General features: G+C 42.4%; 1 protein-coding gene and 1 long non-coding RNA gene across 3 annotated transcripts; one reads left to right on the top strand and one right to left on the bottom strand.

Annotated features, from left to right (window-relative positions):
• Positions 1 to 1,436: 1,436 nt before the first annotated feature.
• Positions 1,437 to 19,889, bottom strand: Rmdn3 (regulator of microtubule dynamics 3). Of its 2 annotated transcripts, XM_005316413.5 has the most exons (13): positions 19,735 to 19,889; positions 19,189 to 19,382; positions 17,061 to 17,253; positions 16,530 to 16,673; positions 11,266 to 11,554; positions 10,503 to 10,605; positions 6,118 to 6,178; positions 3,639 to 3,714; positions 3,417 to 3,494; positions 3,105 to 3,203; positions 2,799 to 2,852; positions 2,532 to 2,612; positions 1,437 to 2,208 (listed from the first exon to the last, which is right to left on the bottom strand). In XM_005316413.5, exons 2-13 carry the CDS (start codon positions 19,373 to 19,375, stop codon positions 2,155 to 2,157), a joined length of 1,419 nt encoding a protein of 472 aa, XP_005316470.2. In that variant the 5' UTR covers positions 19,376 to 19,382; positions 19,735 to 19,889; the 3' UTR covers positions 1,437 to 2,154. The 2 variants fall into 2 exon arrangements, with proteins under 2 accessions (XP_005316470.2, XP_040130712.2); XM_040274778.2 differs by lacking the exon at positions 3,105 to 3,203.
• An 18-nt stretch (positions 19,890 to 19,907) lies between these two features.
• Positions 19,908 to 23,183, top strand: LOC144377761 (uncharacterized). Its single transcript, XR_013438829.1, has 2 exons — positions 19,908 to 20,064; positions 22,980 to 23,183. It is a non-coding gene; the product is annotated as an uncharacterized LOC144377761 (long non-coding RNA).
• The last annotated feature ends 3,440 nt before the right edge of the window (positions 23,184 to 26,623 follow it).

The raw sequence follows: 26,623 nt of genomic DNA, 5'->3' as shown, positions 1-26,623 counted from the left end.
GAGAGAGTCTGCTAAAAGTACCAAGTCTGACCTCAAATTTGTGATCTTCCTGTATCAGTGTTTTCAGTTGCTAGGATTACAAGTGTGCACTGAAATCCAGAATGAATATACTGATTGGTTTTGTTGTTGTTTTTACTTGTAGATATATACATAAGTAATGGTACTATGTGTATCTTTATGTGATGCTGAGGATTGAACCCAGTGACCCACAATAGGCAAGCACTATGCCACTGAGCTACAACCCCAGCCCCTGAACTACTGTTTATAGGATAATTATCTAGAGCAAGATGAATATTTCAAGATAGGGTTTCCATAATACCACTTTGGCACTGAGTAGTGCTGGTCAGTTTCTATTGCATTAAGTATTGAAAACTGAAAAGGAAATCCTACATTCAGTTAATTGACCTTGTATCCTTCAATCTAATGGAAAACATTACAAGATTGAACTATCATGACATTCCTATGTCTTGTTTTTATTCCATAAGTCTTAGGTTGTAGTAGTCTGGCACTTGCCCAGATTATTCCGTTTCAGAGGTTAGAGATCCTTCTATTGTCAAGACTTCTACTTGGAATGGGTTTTAATCAGTTCTAAGTTTAAAAGGCCTTTCAGCTAGTATTGGGATATGTGACACAGAAAATCTCTGCCGCCACATATGTTGGTCCCCTGCTTTATGCAGGGAAATGGGAATATTTAGATCAATTTAACGCAGTTTTGTTTGACTGACTTTAAGGGAGTGGGCACGGCAGTACACACCTATATTCTCACTGAAAGTGCTCATTGACCATCCAAAAACTTTGGGTTTTAGATAACAAAAGTTGTCTTATCCTCAGAATTGACTGTATCTCGGATCTTCTTTTTCTACATCACAAAATAAACCTAGGTTGGTCTTTATGAAGACAGTGACAGATTCTGCAGTGAAATATTGGCTCTCATAAAGGCACCTCAGCCCTGTATGGTACTTAGATGAATCTGACCTAGACAATTGTCTTACTCTTCATTTGGAATTGGACTTTGTGCTAAACAAGAGGGGCAGAGAACACTTATTTAGTTGCAGTAGATCTTGTTCAGGATAAAAACAAGCTCTCTGGCTATGTTTACATGCAGCTAAATTTTTCTTTTTTTTTTTTCTTTTTTTTTTTTTAAAGTAGAGGAATTTTTTCTTAAAAGAGAGTGAGAGAGAGAGAGAGAATTTTTTAATATTTATTTTTTAGTTCTCGGCGGACACAACATCTTTGTTGGTATGTGGTGCTGAGGATCGAACCCGGGCCGCACGCATGCCAGGTGAGCGCGCTACCGCTACCGCTTGAGCCACATCCCCAGCCCTGCAGCTAAATTTTCCACTGGAAAGAACATTAATCAAAGATCTTATTTAGCGTACTGTTTTTCTATGCATATAATTTCATGTGTAGGAGGAAAAAACAGAAGATCATCATCATTGTTATCAACTTTGGTTTATTTCAAGCTTGTGCCAAAATATATTCCAGATAATGCTTCAGATCATTGTTGCACAATAAACCCTAATGCCATTGCTGTCATTCCAAAAGCTGCCAGAACTCTGGAAGTCAAGTGGTCCAGCCCCTTAACCCAGGAATATAGGTAGAGTCCACATGATAGGTGATGAGAGGGGCAATAATTGAACTGCTCTGGCCCCTCGTTTTGTCCTGGTAAGTAGGGTATGATCTTAGGATTACAGATATAGCTAATGAATATTATGAATATGAATATTAATCAGTGAAAACATTAGAGTGACAAGTTCTCTTTGTTCCTTTAGCTCTTTGAAAGTTCATCTATCTCACTGGCAGTGCTGCTACTTCAAGTTTCAGCTCTAGCAGCCTTCAGGGATCCACCCACACTTAACCCTAGGGCAAATGCCAGTTTAAATCTTCATTTTTCAAGAATTTCCTTAAGGGGAAGAACAACAGAAACCCAAGGTGCAAGTTCTTCCCTAATTTTAGATTAGGTAAAACATGAGAATAAATTAACTGATGGATAGCAGGCAAGAAGTTGGGGAACAGCAGTGGGTAATAGTCAGACCCAGGAGACAGAACACTGCCTAAACCAGTCTTGCTTGGTTTTCTGATCTTAGAAAGCCTTGATTTTTTTTCCCCCTCTTAAATAGTATTCCTGAAGTCACAAAGGCCATTGAAATGTGATTATTCTCCTAAAATTACTTCCAGTTCTTGCAGATCCTTCTGGAAAGCTGAATCCTAGAGAAACAAACAGAACAAATCTAGTACTCAAAATCTGCGCCAACCTTTTCTCAAACCACCAGTACCTGAGGGGTCCTTTGCTTCCCTCCTGAGCTCTTAGCTGTAGTCTTTCTCCTACTTTCCCAAATAGCCTGGAGCCCATGAAATCTGTCTCCTCCCCTAGGTAAGATGTACACAGAACACAGAAGAGATTCCATGTAGAGGATAAACTCTCATCCCAGGGAAATAAGACCTCAAGGGAAGATTTTCTTTATTGAAAAGGTCACATGATGACACAGTGGTAGAATTCAGTATTTTAAAAACTCTTTAAAAAGTATTACCTCATTAGTAACATCTGGCAACTCCAAGGCCAGCTTCATCCACCTTTTAGCTTCAGTGTTTTTTCCTAGTTCTCTATAGCACTGAGAAGAGACAACAATAAAAACCTGACAAACATCACCAGGAGATAGGAAGAGCAAAAATATCTATGCTTTCAAGAGTTCCCAGAAGGGTTGGGAATGTAGTAGAGTGCCTGGGTTTGGTCACCAGCACCATGAATACCATCTACATAAATGTTGTTTCATCTAGGTTGAAGTGAGTGAGTTTACCTTGGAAATATACACCCTTCCTGCTTTGGAAAATCCTGGCTGTAGTTCTTCAACCTGGAGAGGGAAGGCATTTCATTAAGAAGTTCTAAAATTCAAGTCAGGCAAAAGTTTATCAAGTAGACATTTCCAGGCCCCAACCAAGAGACTGATTCAGTGGTTCTAGCCAGGTAATTCTCATTTTCCTATACAACAGGCAGGCAACTTTCCCCTGTAGAAACCCTTCCCATGAAGGGTCTCAGTAATGTCTTTAGGAAAAATAAGGTTACCCTGGCTCTAGGGCTGCTACCTATCTATCTCCCCTCATACCTTCAAGAAGCTTTGTAGGGCATCCTGCACAGTTGCACTGAGAGGGCTTTCAAATAAGGCTGTAGCAGTTTTTTTTTCTAGCCAGCCTAAGTGAGAGACCTGCCATCAAAAGATCAAGATGTAAACAAAAGGTTTAAGAAAAACCTTTAAGAGTAGTGAATAATCTGATCTAAAACCAAACAGCCATCAATAACATGAGCATTGAGGAAATGGAACCCACTAGACCAAGATGATGAAGCTGAGGACTAACCCTGGTAGAGATCAGTGTCAGCCTGTTTAGGACCATTATGTCAGCCCTGACATATAGCTTACCTGGTAGCACCACCTGCCAAGAAGAAAGTGAGCCATGGGGTTTTCTGGCTGGAGAGCAATGGCTTTGTCCACATGCTCCTGAAGGGAAAATACAAATATAAAACATCAGATCAAAGAGAAGAGCAGCAAGGCACTGAGGTTGTAAGAAAGCCCTTCTAAGGGAGCTGGGTATGAATAGGCAATCTAGAATAGACCAGCCTAAGGGAAGAAGCTTATCCTCACCTTGAAACTAAAGCCACTCTGGATGCGCCTCTGGATGCCCTCATGCTCAGCCAACTGACCACAAAGCACTGCATACCTAAGGGGGGGAAGCAGCAGCAAGCTCAAGGACACAAGGACTAGGTACTATCACTGCAAGGATCAGTGCCCCACCCATAGCCTAGTTGTGTTATCCTCTATCCCTCCATGTTCAAATAGAGCTAAAAGTATGATTTTCATTTTATTAATTCCCTCTCCAAGACCTGCAATTCCAGTTAGTATTTAATACACAGTGGTTGGCTTACAGTTCTCCAGAGTGTTATAGGCATTAAAAAGCTTGGCCCATCACATTAAATCTCTTCATATTTAGGGAAGCTGGAAGTGGTGTCACATGCATGTAATCCTAGCAACTTAAGCTGAGGCAGGAGGATTACAAGTTCCTGTCTCAAAGGGTTGGGGATGGGCTGGGGCTGTAGTTCATGGTAGAGCACTTGCCTCGCATGTGTGAGGCACTGGGTTCGATCCTCAGCACCACATAAAAAATAATAACAAAGATTTTTTTTAAAAAAGGGTTGGGGATGTAGCTCAGTGGTAGAGCACCACTGGGTTCAATCCCCAGTACCAAAAGTAAATATACATATTTAGGCAAGGTCTCGATACACATCTCTAAAATCTCCTCATATAGTACAAACATAGCTAATCATAAAAACTTGAAAAACCAGAAGACTAGGGGTGTAGTAGAACACTTGCCTAGCATGTGCAAGGCCCTAAGTTCCATCCCCAGCACTGTAAACAAAAAAGTAGAAAAGTGGGAGTACACATAAGTCAGCAGAAAACTAAATGACTTAAGTAGCTTGTTAATTGTCTCCTAAGCAAACACTAAAGGTAGGTCTTGGCCTTCGGAGTACACAGATATATCATCAGAATTTGGGAAACTATGCTCTCAGCATGGCCAAATTGGGATAGGATACTATAGGAATCTCTCATTAACTTGGGAACCAACAGAAGCCGAGAAAGACCCGTTTTAGCTCCTTACATCCTCTCCTCCAAGGGAACAAAAAGACAGCAGCTTTTGCTGTCTGCCAAATAAATATTTTATGGGGGCTGGAGATATAGCTCAGTGGTATAGCACTTGCCTAGCATGCTCAGTGCCCTAGATTTGATGCCCAATGCTGTAAGAAAAATCAAGACAACAAAAACAAGGCCAAGAGGCTGGGGTTGTGGCTCACCAGTAGAGCGCTCACCTGACACATGCAAGGCCCTGGGTTCGATACTCAGCACCACATTATAAATAAATAAATAAAGGTATTGAGTCTCCAACTACACCTAAAAAGTAAATATTAAAAAAAAAAAAAAAACCCAAGGCCAAGCCTGGTACATGGTGCACACCAGTTATCCCAGCTACTCAGGAGGCTGAAGCAGGAAGACCAAAAGCTGAAGGGCAACCTCAGCAATCTCACACCCTCTCTCAAAAAGATTAGACTTGTAGCTCAGTGGTAGAGCAGCCCTCAGTTCAATCCCTAGTACTTAGCGGGGCGGGGGGGTGAGGGTTTTACGTTATCCACCCCAGCATTGTTTCTAGAAGCAAAATTGACATGCATTGAGTGCCTAACCAAGCCTTAGTTGCTTTATTTACTAAATACCTGGGGTTATCTGTATCAGACACTTCCAGAGGTTCATATCCATAGTTAATCAAAACAGCTGTTCCTCAGAGCCAGTTTTCATCCTTGGGATCCTAGACCAGGAAAGCAATGTCACCCTGGAGAGTTACCTGGCCTCCAAGAACCCTTGCAGAGGAGGTTTCAGCAACAGAAGCACAGCCTCTCAGCTCACAATCTGAGGGCAGAGGCTTAGAAAGCAATGGGATAGTGAGAGAGGGAAAAAACATTTTCACTAAAACTCAGATGCTAAAATCAGGACTTTGGACATGGGTAGGTTTGACTAATAAATTGGCAGAGTTTTGCTCACAAAAAGGGCTGATGTGTTTTGGGCTTTTTGTTTTGTGGTGCTGGGGATCAAACTTGGGGCCTCATGCTAGGTAAGCACTCTACCACTAAGTGACATCCCCAGCCCAGGAAGCTAATAATTGACCTCTCAGCTTCTTTGGCTTTGCTTAGTTTTTCTCATGCAAAGAAGCCAAGGTCCACCACCAGCCAGGGATCACAGCTAGAGGAAAGAAGAGTTTATATAGGACAAGGGAGCAGCAAATTGCTCCAGTCTCCCTGAGGAGCCAAGAACCCACAAGTTTTTATGGCTAGGGTCACTCTTACAAAGATACCCATTTCTTTTAGCCACAGCAGGAAAAAAAGCTTGCTCTCCCAACTTGCCTCAGCCCCAGAGCATCTCCCAAAGAAAATCTATGGTCCCTGGCTGGGATAGGGTTAGCATGTTGAAATGCAGAGTAGAGCTCCCCATCCTGGATCCTCTGGCCAGGACAGAGAAAAGAAAGGTCTCTGTTCTGGCTCTTGCTGGCTCTTGTCAGAACCCTGCAGGGTGTTATTACCACTGGTGACATTCAGCACTCTCATTCCCCTTCTCCAGAGCAGCCTTTGCTTCTTCCTTTCCTGAAAGAAAAGATAAATCTAGAATTGACATGGGCTCCCTTGTACACTTCCCCAGGAAGCGCTGTGGGAAAAATGAGTACTTTAGTTCTCACTAATACTTATACAATTGGGACTTACATGGAAATAGTTTGTGAAAAAGCTGTATATGGGTTCTCAAGGATGATTCCTCTTCACCTTGGAGAGGTGACCCATATCTGTCATCAGTGGCAAATGTATAAAATTTGATAAAATCCTCAAAAGGATCCACCACCTGCCCTAGTGCTGGGGATTGAACCCAAGACTTTCTGTTATGCTAGGGAAATATTCCACCAATGAGCTATACCCTCAGCCCAAAGCCACAACTCTTATAGGAGTCAAGCAATTTCTGCATAGTTTTACCAAGTTTTCTAGGAACCAGACTAACAAAGACATCAAAGTCCAACACATGAAAGCTTCTAATGAGGGTCCCTTAAAGTATTAAAGAAGATGGAGTCCATAGACCTCCAGATGAGGATCATTACAACCATACACTGGAAAAAAAACATTGCAAAAAGGGATTTTTCCTTTGATCAAAATGGAACAAAAGTAATATATTGAGGTTGTCAGTTGGCTAATCTGTACTTTGCTCATATTTTAGTAATTATTTTAGTAATTTTTAAGGCAACTGATGCTTTACAAGTCTCAACTCTCCTTTTCCAAACATAAAGGCAATGTGACCCCACCAGTGAGGGACATTACCTTTTAGGGTTTCTATCTCCTTCAAAGCACTGTGTCACTAGGAAAATAATAGTGGATATGTGACAGCCAATTCTTACCAAGCTGGATAGTGGGATGGACAAATCATAGTCAAAGAGCCACAGAATGCCTTCCTTCTTATGTTCTTAGCATCTAGAGATAGAATAACTTGGGACCCAGTAAATCCCAAGTTTTCAATTTTGCCAGTATTTCAGTGACATCAACACAGGTACATTAAAAGAAGTTGGAAGCTAAGTGCAGTGGTGCATGCCTGTGATCCCAGCTGCTGGGGAGGCTGAGGCAGAAGGATCACAAGTTCAAAGCTAGCAAAAGCAAGGCAGTAAGCAACTCAGTGAGACCCTGTCTCTAAATAAAATACAAATGCTGTGGATGTGGCTCAGTGGTCCAGTGCCCCTTAGTTCAATTCCTGGTACCAAAATAAATAAATAAGTAAAAGCTGGAAGTCATAATCTAGAGTTTGTAAATTACATTGTTACAATTTTATTTTAGTTTAGCTATACATTATATACTGTATTTTTAAGTTTTTATAAGTCTTCCACATCTGCAACAATGGGACAAAATGGGCTTGACCCAATAAGGATAATTCTAAAAGACTACAATTCCAGAGCAAGACCTTCAAAGACATTTCATAGTCATCTAACCTCCAGTAGAAATAGACTTGTCCAGGAGTGCTAAACACAAAAACCAAACTAAACAAGTGCTGCCTGTGGATACTACTATGACCATTGCTCACCCCGTCTTCATGATTCATGCTGGCTGTAAGCACTAATAAGAAACAGTTTGCCCTTCGGCTTTCTAAGAAACACAATGGCAGTTCACAAGAACAGGAATCTTACAAAATGGAGCAAAAAGGGAAAAGAAAGTGGTTGGTCCATTTTCTAAGAAAAATAGGTATGATACGAAAATACCTGCTATGTTCAATATAAGAAATAATGGCTACTCAGGAGGATTGCATGTTCAAGGCTAGCATTGGCAACTTAGTGAGGCCCTGTCTCAAGGTAAATAAAAAGGACTAAGGATGTAGCTCCATGGTAGAGCACCCCTGTATTCAATTCCCAGTATCCATCCCCCAAAAATGGTGATTAAGGAAACAAAATTGCATCTAATAACCTCAAGGGTTATATGTTTAAAGTTAGCCTTGTTGATCTGTAAAATGGTAAGATTGCATAAAAAATTCAAACTAATTTCTGAGAATAACTTCTAGGGCACGGATCCCATGACAGAATGTTTCATGGCCACAAATGGCAGACCATTATTGAAGCTCATGATGATGTAAGAATACCAACAGTAGAGCTAGGTATGTGCTTAGTGATAGAGTGCTTGCCTAGCATCCACAAGTACCTAGGTTCAATCCCCAGTACCTTATGTTGGTTTTACTTAAAAATGTGATTATTAGATTTCGAAGACCTCTTATGCTCAGCATCAGTAAGTAGGTCTACCAAATCTAGATGGAAATCATAACTTTCGAAGTACAAATGACTTGAAAGATGAAGTCAATAAATTGATTCTATACAGCATTGGAAAGAAGCAATGTTTTCCAATCTCCTTTTCATGATATCATTTGTTAGTTTAAAAAAAGCTAAAGAAATTAAAGTTTGAGTTGAAAAACTCATAGGACTTCATAGAGAAGGTAGCAGCTCTGGAAAAGGTATGGAGGGTGAGACAGGTGCTAAAGATGATTGAGCTGATGGATGTGAACCACCACTCCCAGAATCTTTCTAAAATTCAGACTTTTCATAGTAACAAGTAAAAAGTCCCATTTGGGGATAGGTTGGGTGAGAAATTATCAGAGGAAAAGAAAAAGTTGTTGATACCAAGTTATCAAAAAAAAAATCAGCCCAAAAGAATCCTCCACTGAAATTTAGGAGGGGCAGCAGATGCTTTTGAAGGAAAAAAAAAAAAACAGTAAAAGCACCTTCTCTTAACTTCCAGGGACCTTTGAGAGTCTGTATCAACTCTGTAAGTTTCTCCATCAATAGAATTCTAATTATATTTAGAATGCTGACCTTGAAGTATTGTCAGATTCACATTTTCAAAGGTTCAGTAACATTTGGGCTTGGGTTATGGTTCAGTGGGAGAATACTTGTCTAGCACGTGCAAGGCCCTGGGTTCAATCCTCAGCACCACATAAAAATAAATAAAATACAGGTATTGTGTCAAACTATAACAAAAAAATAAATATTAAAAGAAAAAAGACTCAGTAACATTTGTAGGGTTGTCTTAAGTGGGAAAAGTGATAAATCCATATTAGTCAGTCACCTTAGATAATGAACTGGATCATATATCTGGAAGCCCATTTAGGTGCCTGACATAGGGTGTGTGGCAAGGTAGGGTTAGGGATAGTCTCACCTTTTTCTTTTTTTTTTTTTTTTTGCACAGTATTGGGGATTGAACCCAGGAGTACTCTACCATGGAGCTACATCCTCAACCTGTTTTTTAATATATTATTTAGAGACAGGGTCTTTGCTAAATTGCTTAGGGCTTCATTAAGTTTCTGAGGCTGGCTTTGAACTTGCAGTCGTCCTCCCCTGCCTCAGCCTCCCAAGTTGCTGGGATCACAGGCATGTGCCACCATGCCTGCCCTCCTCAGCACTCTGTTTTGAGACAGGGTCTCCTTAAGTTGATTAATTGAACTGACCTTAAATTTGTGATCCTTCTGCCTCAGCCTCCCAAGTAGCTGGGGTTACTGGCATGCACCATCATACCTAGCTCACATCAGTCTTGTTTAAAGAGTCCACCCTCATGCAAACAAGGACAAGCCCTGAGTCTGGCACACCTATCCTCCACAGTACTTAGACAACAGATTTGCTAAGTGGATATCAGGGATATCCACTAGCAGTAAACTCCCAAACTGCTTCTTAAGTGTTCACCATATATACTCACATTCTCAGAACACCTGCCACATAGACAGTATAACTAAAACCAGATTCCTAAACAGCAACCAGAAACCTTGAGTTCTACCTCCTTTCCAGTTAAGAAAGGAGGCTTTGCCAGGCATGGTGGCACACATATATAATCCCAGCAACTCAAGAGGCTGAAGCAGGGGCTGGGGTTGTAGCTCAGTGGTAGAGCACTTGCCTAGTGTGTGTGGGGTACTGGGTTCAATTCTTAGCACCACATAATAATAAATAAAATAAAGGTCCATCAACAACTAAAAGAATATTTAAAAAGGGGGGAGGGGGAGGCAGGAGGACTACAAGCTCAAGACTTAGCAAGACCCTGTCTTAAAAACTGAAAAGGGCTAGGGATGTAGCTCAGTGGTAGGCATCCCTGGGTTCAATCCCCTGTATCACAAAAAAAGGTAAAGGCTTTGCTTCTCTTATGCTTGAGGAGTAAGAACAAAGACTAATGCTAACATGATACAAATACCCTTAAAATCATGTGCTCCTGTGCTAATTACTATGACATGCAAAGAGGTAAACTGCTGTATGTCAAAAAACAAGAGTTCCTGAAAACCCGAGTTTGTCCCCTAGTGAGTAAGCCACAACTCATAGCCAACATCCTGGTGGTTCCCCTGAGTCCCAGGTAGATGAACCACCTGTACCTCCACAATCAGTCACTTTCCCACTAGGAACCTCTCAGCACTTACCATTTAGGGCATATGACTTCTTCTCATTCACCTCCTCAGTGAGCTCACACATGTCACTGTAGGCCCGGGCCAGGCGCCAAAGAAAGTCCTGTCGGCTTCCATACTGTAAAACAAAGAGGAATGTGACACCACATCCTCAGTTTAATTTTCAAAGATAGTGTGTTACAGTCACTCCATAGACCTCCCAGGTTCAGAACTGATGACGCATCTCTAGCTGATACCTTGCATAATCACAGGGAAGGGCACCCTGGCCTTATACTGCTAGGGGAAAGGTCAAATCCAAGAAGATACAGAGGGACACAGCAAGGAGTCTTGCTGACACGAAAAAAAAGTGTGAAGTTGCCCAAGAAAAGAGCGCTTGAGTGCTCTACACACTTGTTACTTGTGATAGAAACTTCAAGTTAGAGCAGACAGATTGAGTTCTACCTCAAGGAAAATAAGAGGAGGGGTACCCATTCCAGTCCTTTCCCCATTTCCCCCTAGAGAGAGAGAAAGAGCTTATTTTGAATCCACAGGAGGCAGAGAACTATACTTCTCTTCCTCAGCAGGAAGAAAGCTCTGGGGCAGATAGTACCCTGGCTGGGCCTTCTTGGAAAATGATGTGCAACCTGGGAAGCACAGGCAGAACTAGCCATCTCATTCCCATGTTCCTTCCCATGTTATCTTGCAGGGTCAGTCACCATATGAGCCTTTCTTCATTCCCTATGGGTCAAGAGATAAGGGAGGGAGAAGAGGGGAAGCAGGCAAGCAGTTGGAGCCTCACCACAAGCTTGTTGTTGAGCAGCAGCTGGAAGCCCTCACGCTTATTCTGCACGCTGCCCTGGTGTAGCTCGTCAGCCTGCTGCAGGAGGGGCAGCACATCCTCATGACCCAGAGAGATTTCAGCCTCTAAGACACCAGATGCTGGACCTGAAGCTGCTTCCACCTCCAGTTCCAGAGAATCCTTTCTTCCCATCTTTACAGTTTCACAGCTCACTTCATCTTCCCCTTCATCCTCACTCTCCTTGTCAGAGTCTCTCTCATAGTCAGACTCGGCATTGGCTGTTGTATAACTGGCAGAGAAATATAAATAACAGGGTCAACTCAGCTGATTATTCCATTCAAATCCCTAGGGTCTAATCCTTCAGCCATAAAGAGGCTCTAGCATTATTGTACAGTGTACCAAATAAGAATCACGTCCATCCCTTAATGGTAGAATTAGTCTTCAAGAAAAAGCTTCCTATAGGAACTGTGGACTAGGAAAATAACCAGGGAGGGTTACAGTATTGAAGTGGGGACCCTGTGCTGGTCAGGGCCAATATCAGAATGCTTTTTGAAGACCACCAAATCTGCCAGAAAACAAAAAGGGAAAAAGCTCAGAAAAGTATGTAAAAAGTGCTTGCCAGTAAATCTCTTAGTACAGAGAAACAAAAAGTCATCTTTCTTCTTTTAAAGTGCTTCAGTAAACACACACACACACACGTGTCTTCATGTTTGTGCATTCGTGCAGTACTAGGGATTGAACCCAGGAGTTCTCTACAACTCAGCTACAACTATAGCCCTTATTATTTCCAGGTGGGGTCTTGCTAAAATGCCAAGGCTGGCCTCAAACTTTTAGTCCTCCTGCCTCAGCCTCTGGAATAGCTGGCTTTTTAAAAAAATAAAATAGTGTTTTAAAATAAGCAGCAGGGGCTGGGGTTGTGCTCAGCAGTAGAGAGCACTCACCTAGCACATATGAGGCCTTGGGTTCGAACCTCAGCACCACATAAAAATAAATAAATAAAACAAAGATATTGTGTCCATGTACAACTAAAAAAAAATTTAAAAATAAATAAAATAAGCAGCAGACTGGAGTGTGGCTCAGTGGTAAGCACTTTCCTACCATACCTTGTGAGGCCCTGGGTTTGGTCCCAGCACTAGATGGGGGGAGGTGGGAAATACATAGTATGCTCATACCTACACACTCACACCTTAAAGATATACGTGGAGCTGATCTCCTGAGGTGGAGTGATCACAGTCTAAGGATTTGCTAATCATCTTTGTTTTATCAGTCAAAAACACCTGCCAGAACCAACATGGGTGGGTGCCAGCTTCTGAAGCAACAGGCAGTCACACATCCTTGTTTTTCCCCTTCCCACCCTATACTAGGGATTGAATCCAGTGGTGCTCTACCACTGAGCTACATACCCAGGCCACCTCCCCACCCCACCCCACCCCACCCCCCTTTTTTTTTTGAGATGGTAGTCTCGCTAAGTTGCCCAGGCTGGCCTTGAACTTGCCATCCTTCTATTGTAGCCTTCTGAATAGCTGGTATTACAGGCATGGACCACCACACCTGGCCCATATTCTTTGTTAATTAAACCTGTACCACTGACCCAAGTCAACAACCAAACCTGTAATAACAGGAGAAGCCCTTGGGAACTTGAGGAAGTAGCTGAGTGGTAGAGGCCATTTTGCATCTGAAAGAAGGAGAGAAAATGCAAACTACACCCTAGGGAGCTCCAAACCTGATGTATCCACTGAAGAAGCAGCTAAGTTTCTCTTGGATCTGTCTCCATCAGCAGCTGATAAGGCTGTTTTCCCTTACTGCCAATTAAATCAAACATGAACTAGACAGGGGAGAAGGTAGGACTTCCAGGGGCCAGAAGAAGATACAAGAGAGCCTTTGAGTCTGAGTGAAGGGAAAACAGATTCTATACTGAAACACAGGAAGATCCTAGTGTCCTTTGCAGGTAAACCTTCCTACTTCCTGGAGTAAAAGGTAAGGATAATCTCTCTATGGTTGGTGCAAAACTAAAGGAGGAGAGATGAGGGAGACAAAGTAAATACAAAATAGCCTAAAGTCGGGTTAAATGTTGAACACAAAAGTAGTCTTCCTCATCTAGAAAGTCAGAGACTACAAGAGTACAGGCAGGCTCCAGAAGGTACCAAGTGAACAAACAGACCTGGTGTGCTAGTCTAAGCATGCAAATTTCCTCTTTATAGAGGAGTCTATCTGGGGGTGGGGGGGAAAGGGCCCCAAAAACATCCACTATAAGAACTTGAATTTTAAATCTCCCTAACCTCACCTTTCTTTTCAAGAGATTATCCAAGTATCTTTTGCTAGCAATTTGCAGTAAAACCTTTAGAAATTAAAGGGACAAGGAAAAATGATATCCAGTTTCACAACTAACCTGGGTAGTGCCGAAAGACCAGAGAGGGGCAACTAAGAGAAACTCCCAGCTAAGCTCTAATGCTTGGACAATAACTTGACTTGAAAGAAAATCAAACCAGAGTCTACTCTGCCTAGCTAGATTCAAGGGCAAATGAGCAAGTGGTTTATTTGGAGTGAGAGCTTATATCTAGAGAGGGGAAGACCGTATTCTGGGCTAGACTAAGGACTGCCTCAGACACTTTAATTCAAAACAGGAGTCTCATCCTCCAGCACACCCAGGGAGGGAACACTGTTCTCACCCTGCTAAAGCTAACCAGAAGGAAGAGCCTGCAGTACTGCTATCCCCTTGAGGCCTAAAAGTAGAGCTCACACAGCCAAGGAGATGCAAAGGTCAGCAGGGGCTTGACACCACAAGAGTGACAGCTGGTACAGTCCTGTGAGGCAGGGAGGATCTGAGGAGGCTAGCATGGGGAGGATTTTGTGCCTTACCCCACTTCAAGGAGTTCAGCCTTACCAAGCTAAAGCCCCACTGCCTGGAATCAGCCCACAGGTTTCTAGGGCCTGAGATTTATCACATGCAGGGACACTACATTTGCACCATTCCCTCACCTTACACCTGCTGCACTACCAATCTAGCCCTTATGGGTGGTCCTTTTCTTTAATATACCTTCAGGCTTGAGTTGCTAGACACAAGCAGGACCTTTGAAAAGGCCCTTTGGACATGTTGTTTCAACAGTGGACAGGAGACCAAGCTACCCTCTATTCCTTAAGGAGAGCCCACTAGTCAGAAATAGAGTACTGAGTTACACATGTACCCTCCTGGCAATTAAGTTTCCTTCAATTTCTAAACCCCACTAGAGGGGCTGAGCCTGGGCATTCAGAGATGACTAGGCATGACCCCTGACCCTGAGAGGGAGAGAAGACAAGACCCAAATAAACGATGTTATAAATGCCCAAGGAGGAGTGAAGGTGAAGGTGAGGCTGCCGGCAACCTGCTTGGCTGGAATACCTGGAAAGCCTGGCTATAGGAGCTGATGTTTTAAGGCACGTTGTATTCTGCCAGGGAAGGAACTCAAACTGTAGTACAATGCCATGGAAACAAGCTCACAAAACTGCACAGGGATTATGCCTCTGCCAATCAGTCTGTCTCCTGGAAGCTCAAAGTTGTTATATATTTGGAAGAACACCACTTTCATTGTAACACAGTAGCCCATCAGATCTCATTCTTTCACCCCTCAAAGATGTTCTCTCCTTCCCAAGGCCCACATGCCAAAAGCCATGTCAGAGTTTGTGGACTCTTCTCAGAATATTCCTCCTTGACCTATATGGCACTTTCCATGACAAAAAAGAATTATTCACCATGGCCGCTGCCCCAGATAGCAGCTTGCTAAGCCAGAGTCTTGCACCATTAATGGCTTTCATGTGCCACAGGACTGGTCATGGGGCTCAACCTGCTGGAGCTATAATTAAGAAAGCCACCCATCCCTTTGGTAGCTGAAAGCCCTGCCTTGCTCCTTGTGACCTTCGAAGTTCCAGTGAGTACCCACAAGTTATGTACCCTAGTAAACCACTCTGGCTCTAACTCAGCCAAGAAGTTTATATATATATATATATATATATATATATATTTTTTTTTTTTTTTAATCATGAAGGGTCTGGAGTTCCACATCCTGATTCCTGATTTTGGACAAAGTTGTGACTTCTCCTTCCATGCTTCCCTCTTATAAAATCCAAACATCAATTACCCATCCACACGTGACCTTCTCCCTTGGGTTGTACAGAAATGCTCATTAGGTCTCAGTGTTCCCTATCAACTACTTCATCCTTCTCTTTCTTTGCCATTTGGATGTGTCAAATATTCATTTCATTTTTGCTCTCTCCTCTTAACAGCCTTTGGAAGCATTTCACAGCCCAGAGCTATTAGATAAATTGAATAGAAAACAACCACTTCTGCTACCCTTGAGAATACAGAAAATTGGGATCAGACAACCCAGGAAACAGTCATTATAAATGAAGGACTATAGCTAATGCATTAAGACTTCAATTGTTTTAGCTGGGGGTAGCACTCATGAGGCCTGGATTCAACCTCCAGCACCAAAAAATTTTAAAAGACTTCACTTATTTCAAAAGGCACATGAACAGTGATCAAATCCAGTATTGTGACCAATGGCAGTGATATGGAAAAAGAATGATTTTCTTAGAAACTCAAATGGGTGCACACATAGCTCAGTGGAGGGGGGCTTACCTAGCACACACGAGGCCCTGAGTTTGATCCCCAGCATCACAAAAGAAAAGGAAAAGACAGGAAAAAATATCCCAAATAACTAAACAAGTTACTTGAGTAAGTTGTGCAAAACTACCACTTTGCTTCCAGCCTTCCCTGGCTAGAAGTGGGCAAATGAACCACAGCGATCCCACTTCACAGTGTAGCCTATGGTCAGACCTGAGAAATTAGGAGTTACCTCACCACTGTGAAGAGGAAAAGGAGCTTGAGCAAGGCTCATGGAATCTCTCAGAGAGAGGGTAAACTTTGTGCTTAGAGACCTCTGCTTAACTTGCTCAGCCACTCAAGGAAAGGAACAAAGTCAGGAAACAATGGTTATAAAATTCTTGTGATAATACAGAAAAATGCCCAAGTTAATAAAAAATATAACTGTAAAAAATAAAGTGACTCAGAGAAAAATAACAAATGCAAATAAAACCACTGTTAACATTTTCATTCTTCTGAATGACAAACTGGATGGGATATTTCTTTCAACTGTTTGGTTTCATTTATTCACACCCTTACCTTGTTTCAAAAATTTAGAGTGGCTTGGTTTGAATTTTACTTTGACAAATAATACTTTTACAAAACCACCTGGTTGCAGCCACAATTGCCTCCAGGAGAGACTCACCCTCCTTCACTCTCAGCATCTGTGAATGCAGCTCCAGAGGAGGCTGTGAAGTAGACAGAGCTGGAACCAGTAGAGTCACTCCGCTCCCGGGCAAATGGGAACCTCCGTCGCCGAACCGCTCTCTGATTCTCCTCCATGTGGGATCTGCAAGGCAGGGTCCATTTCAGAGGGACCATTAGATACAGCCTTTTTTCCCCTCACTCCTCCTCACTAAATGGCCAAAAGCAGAGAAAATCCTGGGTTTCCACCCTAAGAGCAAGAAAGGCAGCATCCTACATGGCAGACTAGGTTGGACAGAATAAAGAATGTCAGCTGCTACAATGGATCATGAGGAGCCAGAAGCAACGAGCTTGTGCAAGGTAAGAAACCCAATGCACAGCTTCCCCACTAAATTAGGTTAGAAACTATAGAACTGGCTCCTTCTTAAAGATGGCTAGCAACGGCCAGAATGCTACAGCTGAAAAATTTTAGGGGCAAGGAAAAATTGAAGGGTAAGAGAAACAAAGCAAGAGAGGAGGCTGTATTACTCACCGGACCTCCCCAACAATCTCCCCAGCAAGCCCTTGGAGGCTGCTCCTCAACTCCTCCACCTCCCGCCGTAGTGCCACAAGACTGGTCAGCACAAAATCCAGGCGGTCCAGCACCTTCTCCTGCCCTTCCTGTGGAAGGCTGGGTAACACTGCAGCATCTCCAGCTTCACCTGGGACAGCTCGCAACAGCATCGCTGAAGGAAGAGGGTAACCAGGAGACAGACACACATGGGATGTGGTGAGGAAAAAATTTCACACCTGGAATTTTGAACCACTTGCTTCTTATTGGAGTTCAACATACAGAGACGATCTTGAGGCTCAGATAGCTTACAATTATAGCTAAGTGTTAATAACAAGACCCAAGTAACTATTCAGAAAGAAACTAAGTTCCTAGTCTCTACAAAAAAATGCCCTGTACTCCAGGAACCTTCCACACCAGGGCCCTTCAGCAAAGTCATGCACAGCAGATAATGTGAAATGCTTACAAAGATGCAAGACCTAGGAGGCATGACAGCTGCCCTATTAGAGTAAAAGAAAGGTCTTTAACTGACCTTATAGTGCCAAATACCAGGCAATCAATACCAACTAACAGCAAAATTAACATTGGGCTCACCCAAATTCTGATCTCTCATTTCACAAAGAATAGTAAAGTACACTTCTCTTCATTTAGTATTGTCAGAGAGGAAAAAAAGAAAGGGAGAAGTCAGTTACCAAGAAAAGTTACACTGGAAAAAGTCCATACAAACTCCATCAGAAAAACACCATTACCAAGCCCCAACTACCCAACCCTGACTTGAGCTCTGGGTGAATTCCAACAGTGAAATGCTAGCCATTGAAGAGCCACTTAAGTCAATTGGGCTAAACAGGAAAGAAAAGAGGAAGGCAGAACCCACAGAATAGGAAAGCTGAAATCCTTTCTTCAAGGAAATCTAGTAACAATGTAAACCAAACTATAATACATACCCGACAGGGTTCAAGAATGTAGAGCAAGAAATACCTCTGAGATTGTGGTCACTTTCCCAGCCTCAGTAGTAAGACAGACTACTACTAAGAAACTACAAACAAATTAAAAAAACCAAAGGAAAGACAAATGCACCCAGCATGTCACATTATCATTATGTTATGAAATGGTAACAATCAATTGCAATCTAAGGTAACTTTTTTTTTGTTTGTTTTTTGGGATTGAACCCAGGGATGCTTAACCACCAGCCACATCCCCGGCCCTTTTATGTTTTATTTTGAGACAAAGCCTTGATAAGTTGATGAGGCTGGCTTTGAAATCAAAAAACTCCTGCCTCAGCCTCCCAAGCTGTTGGGATTACACTATGCACCACTGCACCCAGATAAGGTATAACTCTTGAAACACTCCTCTAAAACAGCTTTCTAAACCATCTGATTTTGTATGCCAGAGAAAACATTCTTTTCCAATTAACACAAGGTGAGAGGATCTAAATGATCCTCCATTACACAAATCGGCAGAGTAGTTTGAACCAGCCCTATATCCTTTGCTCAAAGGAATGAAGGTGAAAGTTTTACAAATTTCAGCTGCTGGCTTCCAGCCATATTCAGTTTCAATTGCATGAGCATGCTCCCAGCCCAGGCTGCAATAGTGAAGTGGAAAGTACTCTGGACCAGGTGACTAGGCCCAACCTTTCCACTTATACTCTGACAACCTCTGGGGAGTTACACAATCTCTCTGAATCTTTATTTCTTCATAAGAAGACTAAAAAGCTTGAATTAGTCTCCAAGTTCCCTTCAAGTTCTAATATGTAATTTACTATATGAACTCTGACTTTTAATTTCCACAAGATTAGTTATTCCTTTTGCCTTGTTTTGAACTCTTATTACACACCTCACCCAAAACTAAGAAAGTGCCTTTGATACATACAGCATTACTGTAGCCAGAACTAAAAGCGAAAACTAAATGATCTTTTCACAATATACTTTCCTGGAATTATAGAAGAAAGAGTACAGAAAAGGAGATACCTTTTGTTTTCAACAAGTTTTCCCAAAAAAACTAAACCCTCAGGCAACCTCCTCCTCCGCTGCCTGTCCCACAAGTTCTGCCAAAGGCAGTTCGTACCTAGGCCTATCAGTCAACAGGCTGACCTCCGTTTCAGGCTACTTACCCTGGCGTCCAGGCTCTGAAGTCTGAGCGCAGTCCAGGGAGTTGGGCAGGATCTGGCTCCCGCCATGGCGCTGGGTCCGTTTCCATCGCTGCCTGTAAAGGATGCACAGGAATCCAAGGCCGGCGGCGGAGCCAAGCAACAGTGCCAGCCCCGCGCGGGCGCCACCCAAGGCCCCCAGTCTAGACATGCTGCACCTGCAACCCGCGTAAAACACGGGAGCGAGCGGGCGGAGAGGAAGAGATTCGTGAGCCTGGTCCACCCACCCGCAAAGCCGAACCCGACAGATATCCCTAACCCTAGGCTGCTGACTACCCTCACAACAATCCCGACCCTAAGGTTCCGCCAGCTCCCTGGCCCTGGCTATCGCGCCCCTCTCCCAGCCTGGCCGTAGCCTTCCTTCCAACACGCTCCCTGACCCTGATCAGAGTCTGGCTTCTGAGTCTTTGACCCCCACCTCGGCCCACCACTGCAGACAAACTCGTTACCCTGGCTTCCTCAAGTCCCCTAAGCCACTCGCGCCTGGCAGGAAATAACTCAGACCCTTACCCAGCCTCCAGCCACCATGGCAGCAGCAGCCGCCGCGGCCTCACGCTGTCAATGATCGTGACGTCATTAAACTGCGCCGTCAGCTCAGCTCACCGCAGACAGGCGCACAGCGATGACCCTACCCGCCTCCGAAGGTCCAGCGGGGGTCAGAGGGGCGGGGTCAGAGAGCGGGGAGGGGCGGGGTCAGAGAGCTGGGAGGGGCGGGGAAAGGGGCCGAGACCCCAGAGAAAACTGGGAGATTTTAGGGCCAAATCTCTTTCCAGAACGCCACCGTCTGGCCATCTAGGATTTCATTTCCCACAAATCACATCAGTTTTTCTGCTGCTCCCGGTATTTGCCACGCTTTCTACCTTCGCTTCTACCTGCAAAAGACGACCTCTCTACCTAGAAAACGCCACTCCCCAGCTTTTCTTTACGGTGTCTTAGCGCAGACTTACTTTCATTTAGGCCTAACAGTTTATGGGCTTCCTACTCAGACCGTATACTAAATTCTAGACAATAGCGCCTTTGGCAGATCAAATTAGAATAGGTAGACTGCTGGTTATCCATAGAAGTCCCCCAGTCCCTGGGGCCAGCTTCTGCCAGCTAATGCTTAAATTCACATCATAGAACTGGCTCAATGGTGTTGCGCTTAGCATGCACAAAGCTTGGGGTTAAAGCCCCAGCATTCCACCCTCACCGACAAAACAAAGAAACAAAATTCAAATTATAGCTGCATATACAACACTAAAAAGTCGTTCTTGCCTGACGCGGTAGCGCACGCCTGAAATCCCAGCTGCTTGGAGACTGAGGCTGGAGGATCGCAAGTTCAAAGCCAGCTTCAGCAATGATGAGTTGCTAAGCAACTCAGTGAGACTGTCTCAAAATAAAATACAAAATACGACTGCTTATGTGGCTCAGTGGTCGAGAGCCCCTGAATTCAATCCCTGATACCAAAACAAACAAAAAACAGTCGTTCTTACATTAACGGAGACAGGATTATAAACTTTTTTCACTTCCAGAATGGATAGAATCTTTTATCTGATGATAGAATCTAATGGGTTGTTGTTGTTGTTTGGTTTTTGTTACTGGGGATTGAACCCAGAGGCACTTTACCCTAAAAGCCACATCCTCAGACCTTTTTATTTTTTATTTTTGAGACAAATTCTAAGTTGCTGAGCCTGGCCTTGAATTTATCCTTCTGCCTCAGTCTCCCCAGCACCCAGCTGATTATTGTTCTAAAACATTGGGTTTTTTAATACTTATTACTTTTTTAATATTTATTTTTAGTTGTAGTTGGATACAATATCTTTAGTTAATTTATTTATTTTTATATGGTGCTGAGGATCGAACCCAGGGCCTCACCATGCTAGGGGAGCACTCTACCACTGAGCCACAAACCCAGCCCAAAACATTATTGTTTTTAAACATCTGGGTGAGGCTGAAATTTGAGTTGACCTATGAATTTGTTCACATGCCATTTCAAGTTTTGTTGTTTTTTCTATATTGGTAAGTTTTTCATCCCTGGATTCTTTTATAAGTTCATTTTACTCTTGTGATGTTTACTCTTGCAACTTCTTGTAATTTTAGAAACTAAAAAGGATTTTATGGACTGTGATTTCAGTTTTATTGTTATCAAGAATTTCTTGCCAGTGGTGATGGAGCACTCCTGTAATCCCAGCTGCTCTAGTGGCTGAGGCAGGAGGATCCCAAGTTCAAAGCCAGCCTCAGCAATTTAGTGAAACTCTCAGCAACTTAGTTAGACCTTGTTTAAAATAAAAATGAAAAGGGCTGGGAATGTAGGTCAGTGGTTAAGCACCTCTGAGTTCAATCCCCTGTACAAAAAAAAAGTAATAATAATAATTTCTTAACAAAGTTTAGTTTGTCATCACATTGTAGCCCATAAATATGTACAATTACTATGTGTCAATATTTTAAAAATTTATATGCATTAAAAATTTTGGAGGGTATAGTGACTGAAAATATCTAGGCCAGTCCTCCCAAGATCCTTGATTAAACCCTATATTTATCTTCTTTTTTTTTTTTTTAAGAGAGAGTGAGAGAGGAGAGAGAGAGAGAATTTTTAATATTTTTTTTTTTTTTTTTAGTTCTCGGCGGACACAACATCTTTGTTGGTATGTGGTGCTGAGGATTGAACTCGGGCCCCATGCATGCCAGGCGAGCGCGCTACCGCTTGAGCCACATCCCCAGCCTATATTTATCTTTTAATGATGAAATACTTTACATGTATAAGAACATATTTAGCTAGGTGTGGTGGCAAACTCCTATAAATTCCAACTACTTGGGAGGCCGAGGCAGGAGGATCACAAATCCAAGACCAGCCTGGGCAACTTAGTGAGACCCTGTCACAAAATAAAATTTAAAAGAAAAATAGGGGTTTAGGATATAACTGGTATGACACTTGCCTAGCATGCTTGAGGTCCTGAATTACACAATATCCAGCCCCACAAAACAAACAGAAGGAATACACTTAATATTTAATGTATAAGTACAAAAATATTTAATATGTATGAACATTGTAATGAATAATACCATGAGGTTTAAAGACTAAAACTTCATCCATACTTTCTACTAAATTTTAAAGATTAATTTCAGTATCTTTTCATTAACTATGTAGTAGCCCTTTTCAGTTTTTTTTCTCATTTTTGTGTAATAAGCCTGCATTGCTTCTATAATAAAAAAAAGATATTAACTTTATTTTTAAGGACACAAAAACTCATTTTCTCTGGGAAACTTTCCCAGACCTCCCACCAGGGTAGAATTAATCTCTTCATTTTTCTTTGCTCTGGAGACTCTGTTACCCTCACAACACTGATTATTTGCTTTCTAATCTGTCTAACCCAATAGACTTCTCACTCTCCCAGGGCAAGTGTCATTCACCTCAACGTTTCTTGTGCCTTGCACAGTTCTAATGCAGAAGCCGTCCATAAAAGCTGACTGGAGAAAGAAAGGAAATCAACTGTTGCTTTGGTGATACTTTCTCAGATGAGAAAAAGCTCAATTACAAAAGAACAATTTCTCCTGTCTTTACTGGGGAGGTGGCTGTGTTAGATAAACTAAGATAAGATATCTTTAATTTCCTCCTGGATATTAAAGATATTATCTGGCAGGCATGAGGCTGTCAGGGCGTCCGAAGTGCAGGGAGTGTTTCAGGATGAAGCTCTCTATCTTATGCTGCATCTGCAGACCAGTTTTATAAATGCAATAAAGCCTGAGAGATGACTGCCCTCCTGTCTTCTTCCCAGGCACTCCACATCCCAGACTGAGAGAAGTGAGCTGATGTGACTCCCAAACTCTTGTCCTGCCTTCTGCCCAGAACATCTGCCTCATGACCTGGCTCTGCCAAAAGAGCAAACAAGTCCAACGGTTCAGTGCTTTGAGATGGTGGCCTTATCCCTTGTTTCTAATCTCTACAGCTATGGACATTAAATAAAAACAACAAAAAACTATTCTTATTTTGGCCTGGAACAGTGGCACATGCCTATAAATCCAGCTATTTATGTGTGGCAGTGGGGAAGGCAGGTGGATCACAAGTTCCAGGACAACCTGAGCAATGTAGTGAGACTCTGTCTCAAAATTTTAAAAGATTGAAAAGGCTGAGATATAGCTCAGTGGTAGAGCCCCACTGAGTTTCAAATCACTAGCACCTACCCCCTGCCAAAAAAAAAAGTCCTTGTACCTGCTTTTTGGTGTGCCCCTGTGTGTCCTCTGCATCCCATTTCTTCCCTTCTCTCACAGAAGTTATGACTCCCTGAATATTATATTATACTTATGCTCTCCTACTTTTTTTTTTTTGGTAATGTGGATTGAACCCAGGGGTCCTTAACCACCGAACCATATCCCCAGCCCTTTTAATTTATTTTAAAATATTTTTTAGTTGTAGATGGACATGATACCTTTATTTGTTTATCTTTATGTGGTGCTGAGCATCAAACCCAGGGCCTCACTCATATTAGGTGAGCACTCTACCACTGAACCACAACCCCAGCCCTTTATTTTTTATTTTGAGATAGGGTCTGAGTTGCTATCCTCCTGAGCCAGGCACCTGCCACCTCACCTAGCAATCCCCTATTCTTGTTTATAACTTGATTACATATGTTTTATGAAAATTAAAGGAACATCATATGGAAGCAACATTGATAGAACTTTTCAAAATGAAGTCAGGAGGCCATTAGGGAACAGAACTTTGGCCTCCAGCTGCTGCCTGGAATGTGAACCTTGGTCGCCCCCACTCTTTGCAGGCCTCTGGCACAACCAGATAATTACAGTATTTCCAGAGATTCATGATGGACTCATTGCTTTATGGACTTTTCCATTTGGCTTATCCCTTATTTCTTTACTTACTATTGTCACGTAGTCCATGTCAAGTAGCATTTACATTCTTTTCCAACTTCAGTGAGAGTTTCTCTTGAAACAATTTTAATTACTGCCATGGTTTGGATGCATGTCCCCCAAAGGTCCAGGTGTTAAAGGCATAGTTGCCAAGTCAGTACTATTGAGAGTGCCAACTCCCAATGGGACCTTCAGGAGATGGGGCCCAGTGGGAGGTCCTTAAGTCACTGGGGGTGGGCCTTTGAAGGGGATTGTGGAACTCCAGTCTTTTTCTCTTTGCTTCCAGTTTCCTGATGTAAGCCATCTATCTGCTCCACCATGCACTTCTACCATGATGAGCTACCTTCACTAAAAATGCAGTGCAAAGGACCCACCCAATCTTGGACTAGAACTTCTATAATCATGAGCCCAAACAAAACTTTTCTCTTTATAAGTTGATTGTATTTGGTATTTCATTGCAATAAAACAAGCTAACTAAAGCAATTACCTTGTAATGACTTAAAAGTCTTTAGCCATCATAAGCTCTATAGAAAGTAGAGCTTCCTGCCTCCTTTGAACATCAGAGATATGTGAACCTGTATCTCCCAAATTGCAATTTCTAGGACCCCAAATAAGGTTCTTTCATGTTTAAATTGATTGATAGTTTTTATTGGAGCGCAAGTTCAAGGCCAACCTGGACGACTTAGTGGAACTCTGTCTCAAAATAAAAAATAAAGGGGGATATGGATGTAAAGCACCCCTAATTTAATCCCCAGTGCCACAAAACAAAATGTTTTCGAGCTTTATTTAATTAGAATTATTTTATATTTTTCCAAGACTTGCTTTTTCACTCAGCATTTTCATTGCTATAAAGTTTCTATTGTATGAGGAGCTGAGGCTGGAGCTCAGTGGTAGAGCGCTTGCCTGGCACGTGTGAGGCACTGGGTTCAGTCCTCAGCACCACACAAAAATAAGTAAATAAAATAAAGGTATCACATCCAACTACAACTAAAAAATAAATATTTAAAAGGTCTCTGCTGTATTAATCTACTAAAAGCTTTTACTATAGTCTGCTTGTGATAGATAATAAGAGCTGTTTCCAGATTCAGATTTTTGCTAATTACAGTGTTGCTGTGGATATTCTTATAAGTGTACTGGCTGCAGGAGAGACTTTCTGAGGTTTATATAAGAGATGTTTGGCTGCATCATAGTAGATGCACATTTGATTGTATCAGTCACACCAATTTGCAATCCCAAAGGTAAATAGTTTAGTTGTTAGATATCATCAACACTTGATATTCACAATTTATTTATTTATTTATTTATTTAGGTACTAGGATGGAATTCAGGGCCTCGTGCATAGAAGGCCAGCACTCCACCACTGAGCCACACCCTGAGCCTTTTTTTTTTTTTAATATTCTTTTTAGTTGTAGGGGGATACAATACCTTTACTTATTTATTTTTATGTGGTGCTGAGGATTGAACCCTGTGCCTCACATTCACATTAGGCAAGTGCTTCACCACTGAGCTACAACCCTAGGCCCCACAAGGCCTTTTATTGTTTGAGACAGTCTCACTAAATTGCCAAGGTTAGCCTTGAACTTTCCATCCTACTGACTCATTTTCCTGAGTAGCTGGGATTATAGGAGTGCACTGTCATCAGGCTCAGCATTTTTAGTCAGTTTTTAAAAATCCTTTATGGATGAATATGCCTATACCCTCTAACTAAATTGTTAGTCCAGGAGTTAAAGGGCAGGGGTAGGGACTACAGAATTTTTTTTTTAACGTGTTTCATTCACTTTATTTATTTTTGTATAAAAACCCTCTGTGGTAGCCACAGCTGGAGCCTGGGTCCTCTGAACAAACTCTGGTATAAGTTTTCTCAAGGGGCTGGGAATGTGGCTCAGGCGGTAGCGTGCTCGCCTGGCATGTGTGCGGCCCAGGTTCGATCCTCAGCACCACATACCAACAAAGATGTTGTGTCCACAGAGAACTAAAAAATAAATATTAAAAAAAAAAAAAGTTTTCTCAAGATGGTGAGTTGAATTCCTGATAGGGAGACTTGGTGAACACAGTCTCTTCCCAGAGATGGGAGGTCAAATAGTTGTATGTCTTGGAGATGGCATCAATGGTGGCCTTGGCGAAATTGCCCAAGGTGGCAGTGCAGCCCCTAGCCAAAGTGTGGCAAGCAACTACAGAAATTTTTAGAAGGGGTGAGGAGTGGGGTGGGGGTGGGTAGGTATTGGGGATTGAACCCAGGAGCACTCTACAACTGAGCTACATCCCAGTTCTTTTTTTTTTTTTTTAATTTGAGATAGGGTCTTACTAAGTCGCTTAGGGCCTTGCTAAATTGCTGATGCTGGCCTTAAACTTGGGATCCTACTGCCTCAGCCTCTGGTGTCAATGGGATTACAGACTCCACCACCACTGCCGGCAGTTTTATTTTACTTTCCTTATGGGAAATCAAATCCAGGGCCTTGTGCATGTGAGGCAAGCTATATCTCCAGCCCTAAGTAGGCTTTATCATTACATATTTTTTTTCTTTTTTGCGGTGCTTTTATTTAAATAAAACAAAGTA

Source organism: Ictidomys tridecemlineatus, chromosome 5, assembly GCF_052094955.1.
Source record: "Ictidomys tridecemlineatus isolate mIctTri1 chromosome 5, mIctTri1.hap1, whole genome shotgun sequence".
Lineage (NCBI taxonomy): Eukaryota > Metazoa > Chordata > Mammalia > Rodentia > Sciuridae > Ictidomys > Ictidomys tridecemlineatus.
Note: the sequence above shows the minus strand (reverse complement) of the source record. Positions and strands in the feature narration are given on the sequence as shown.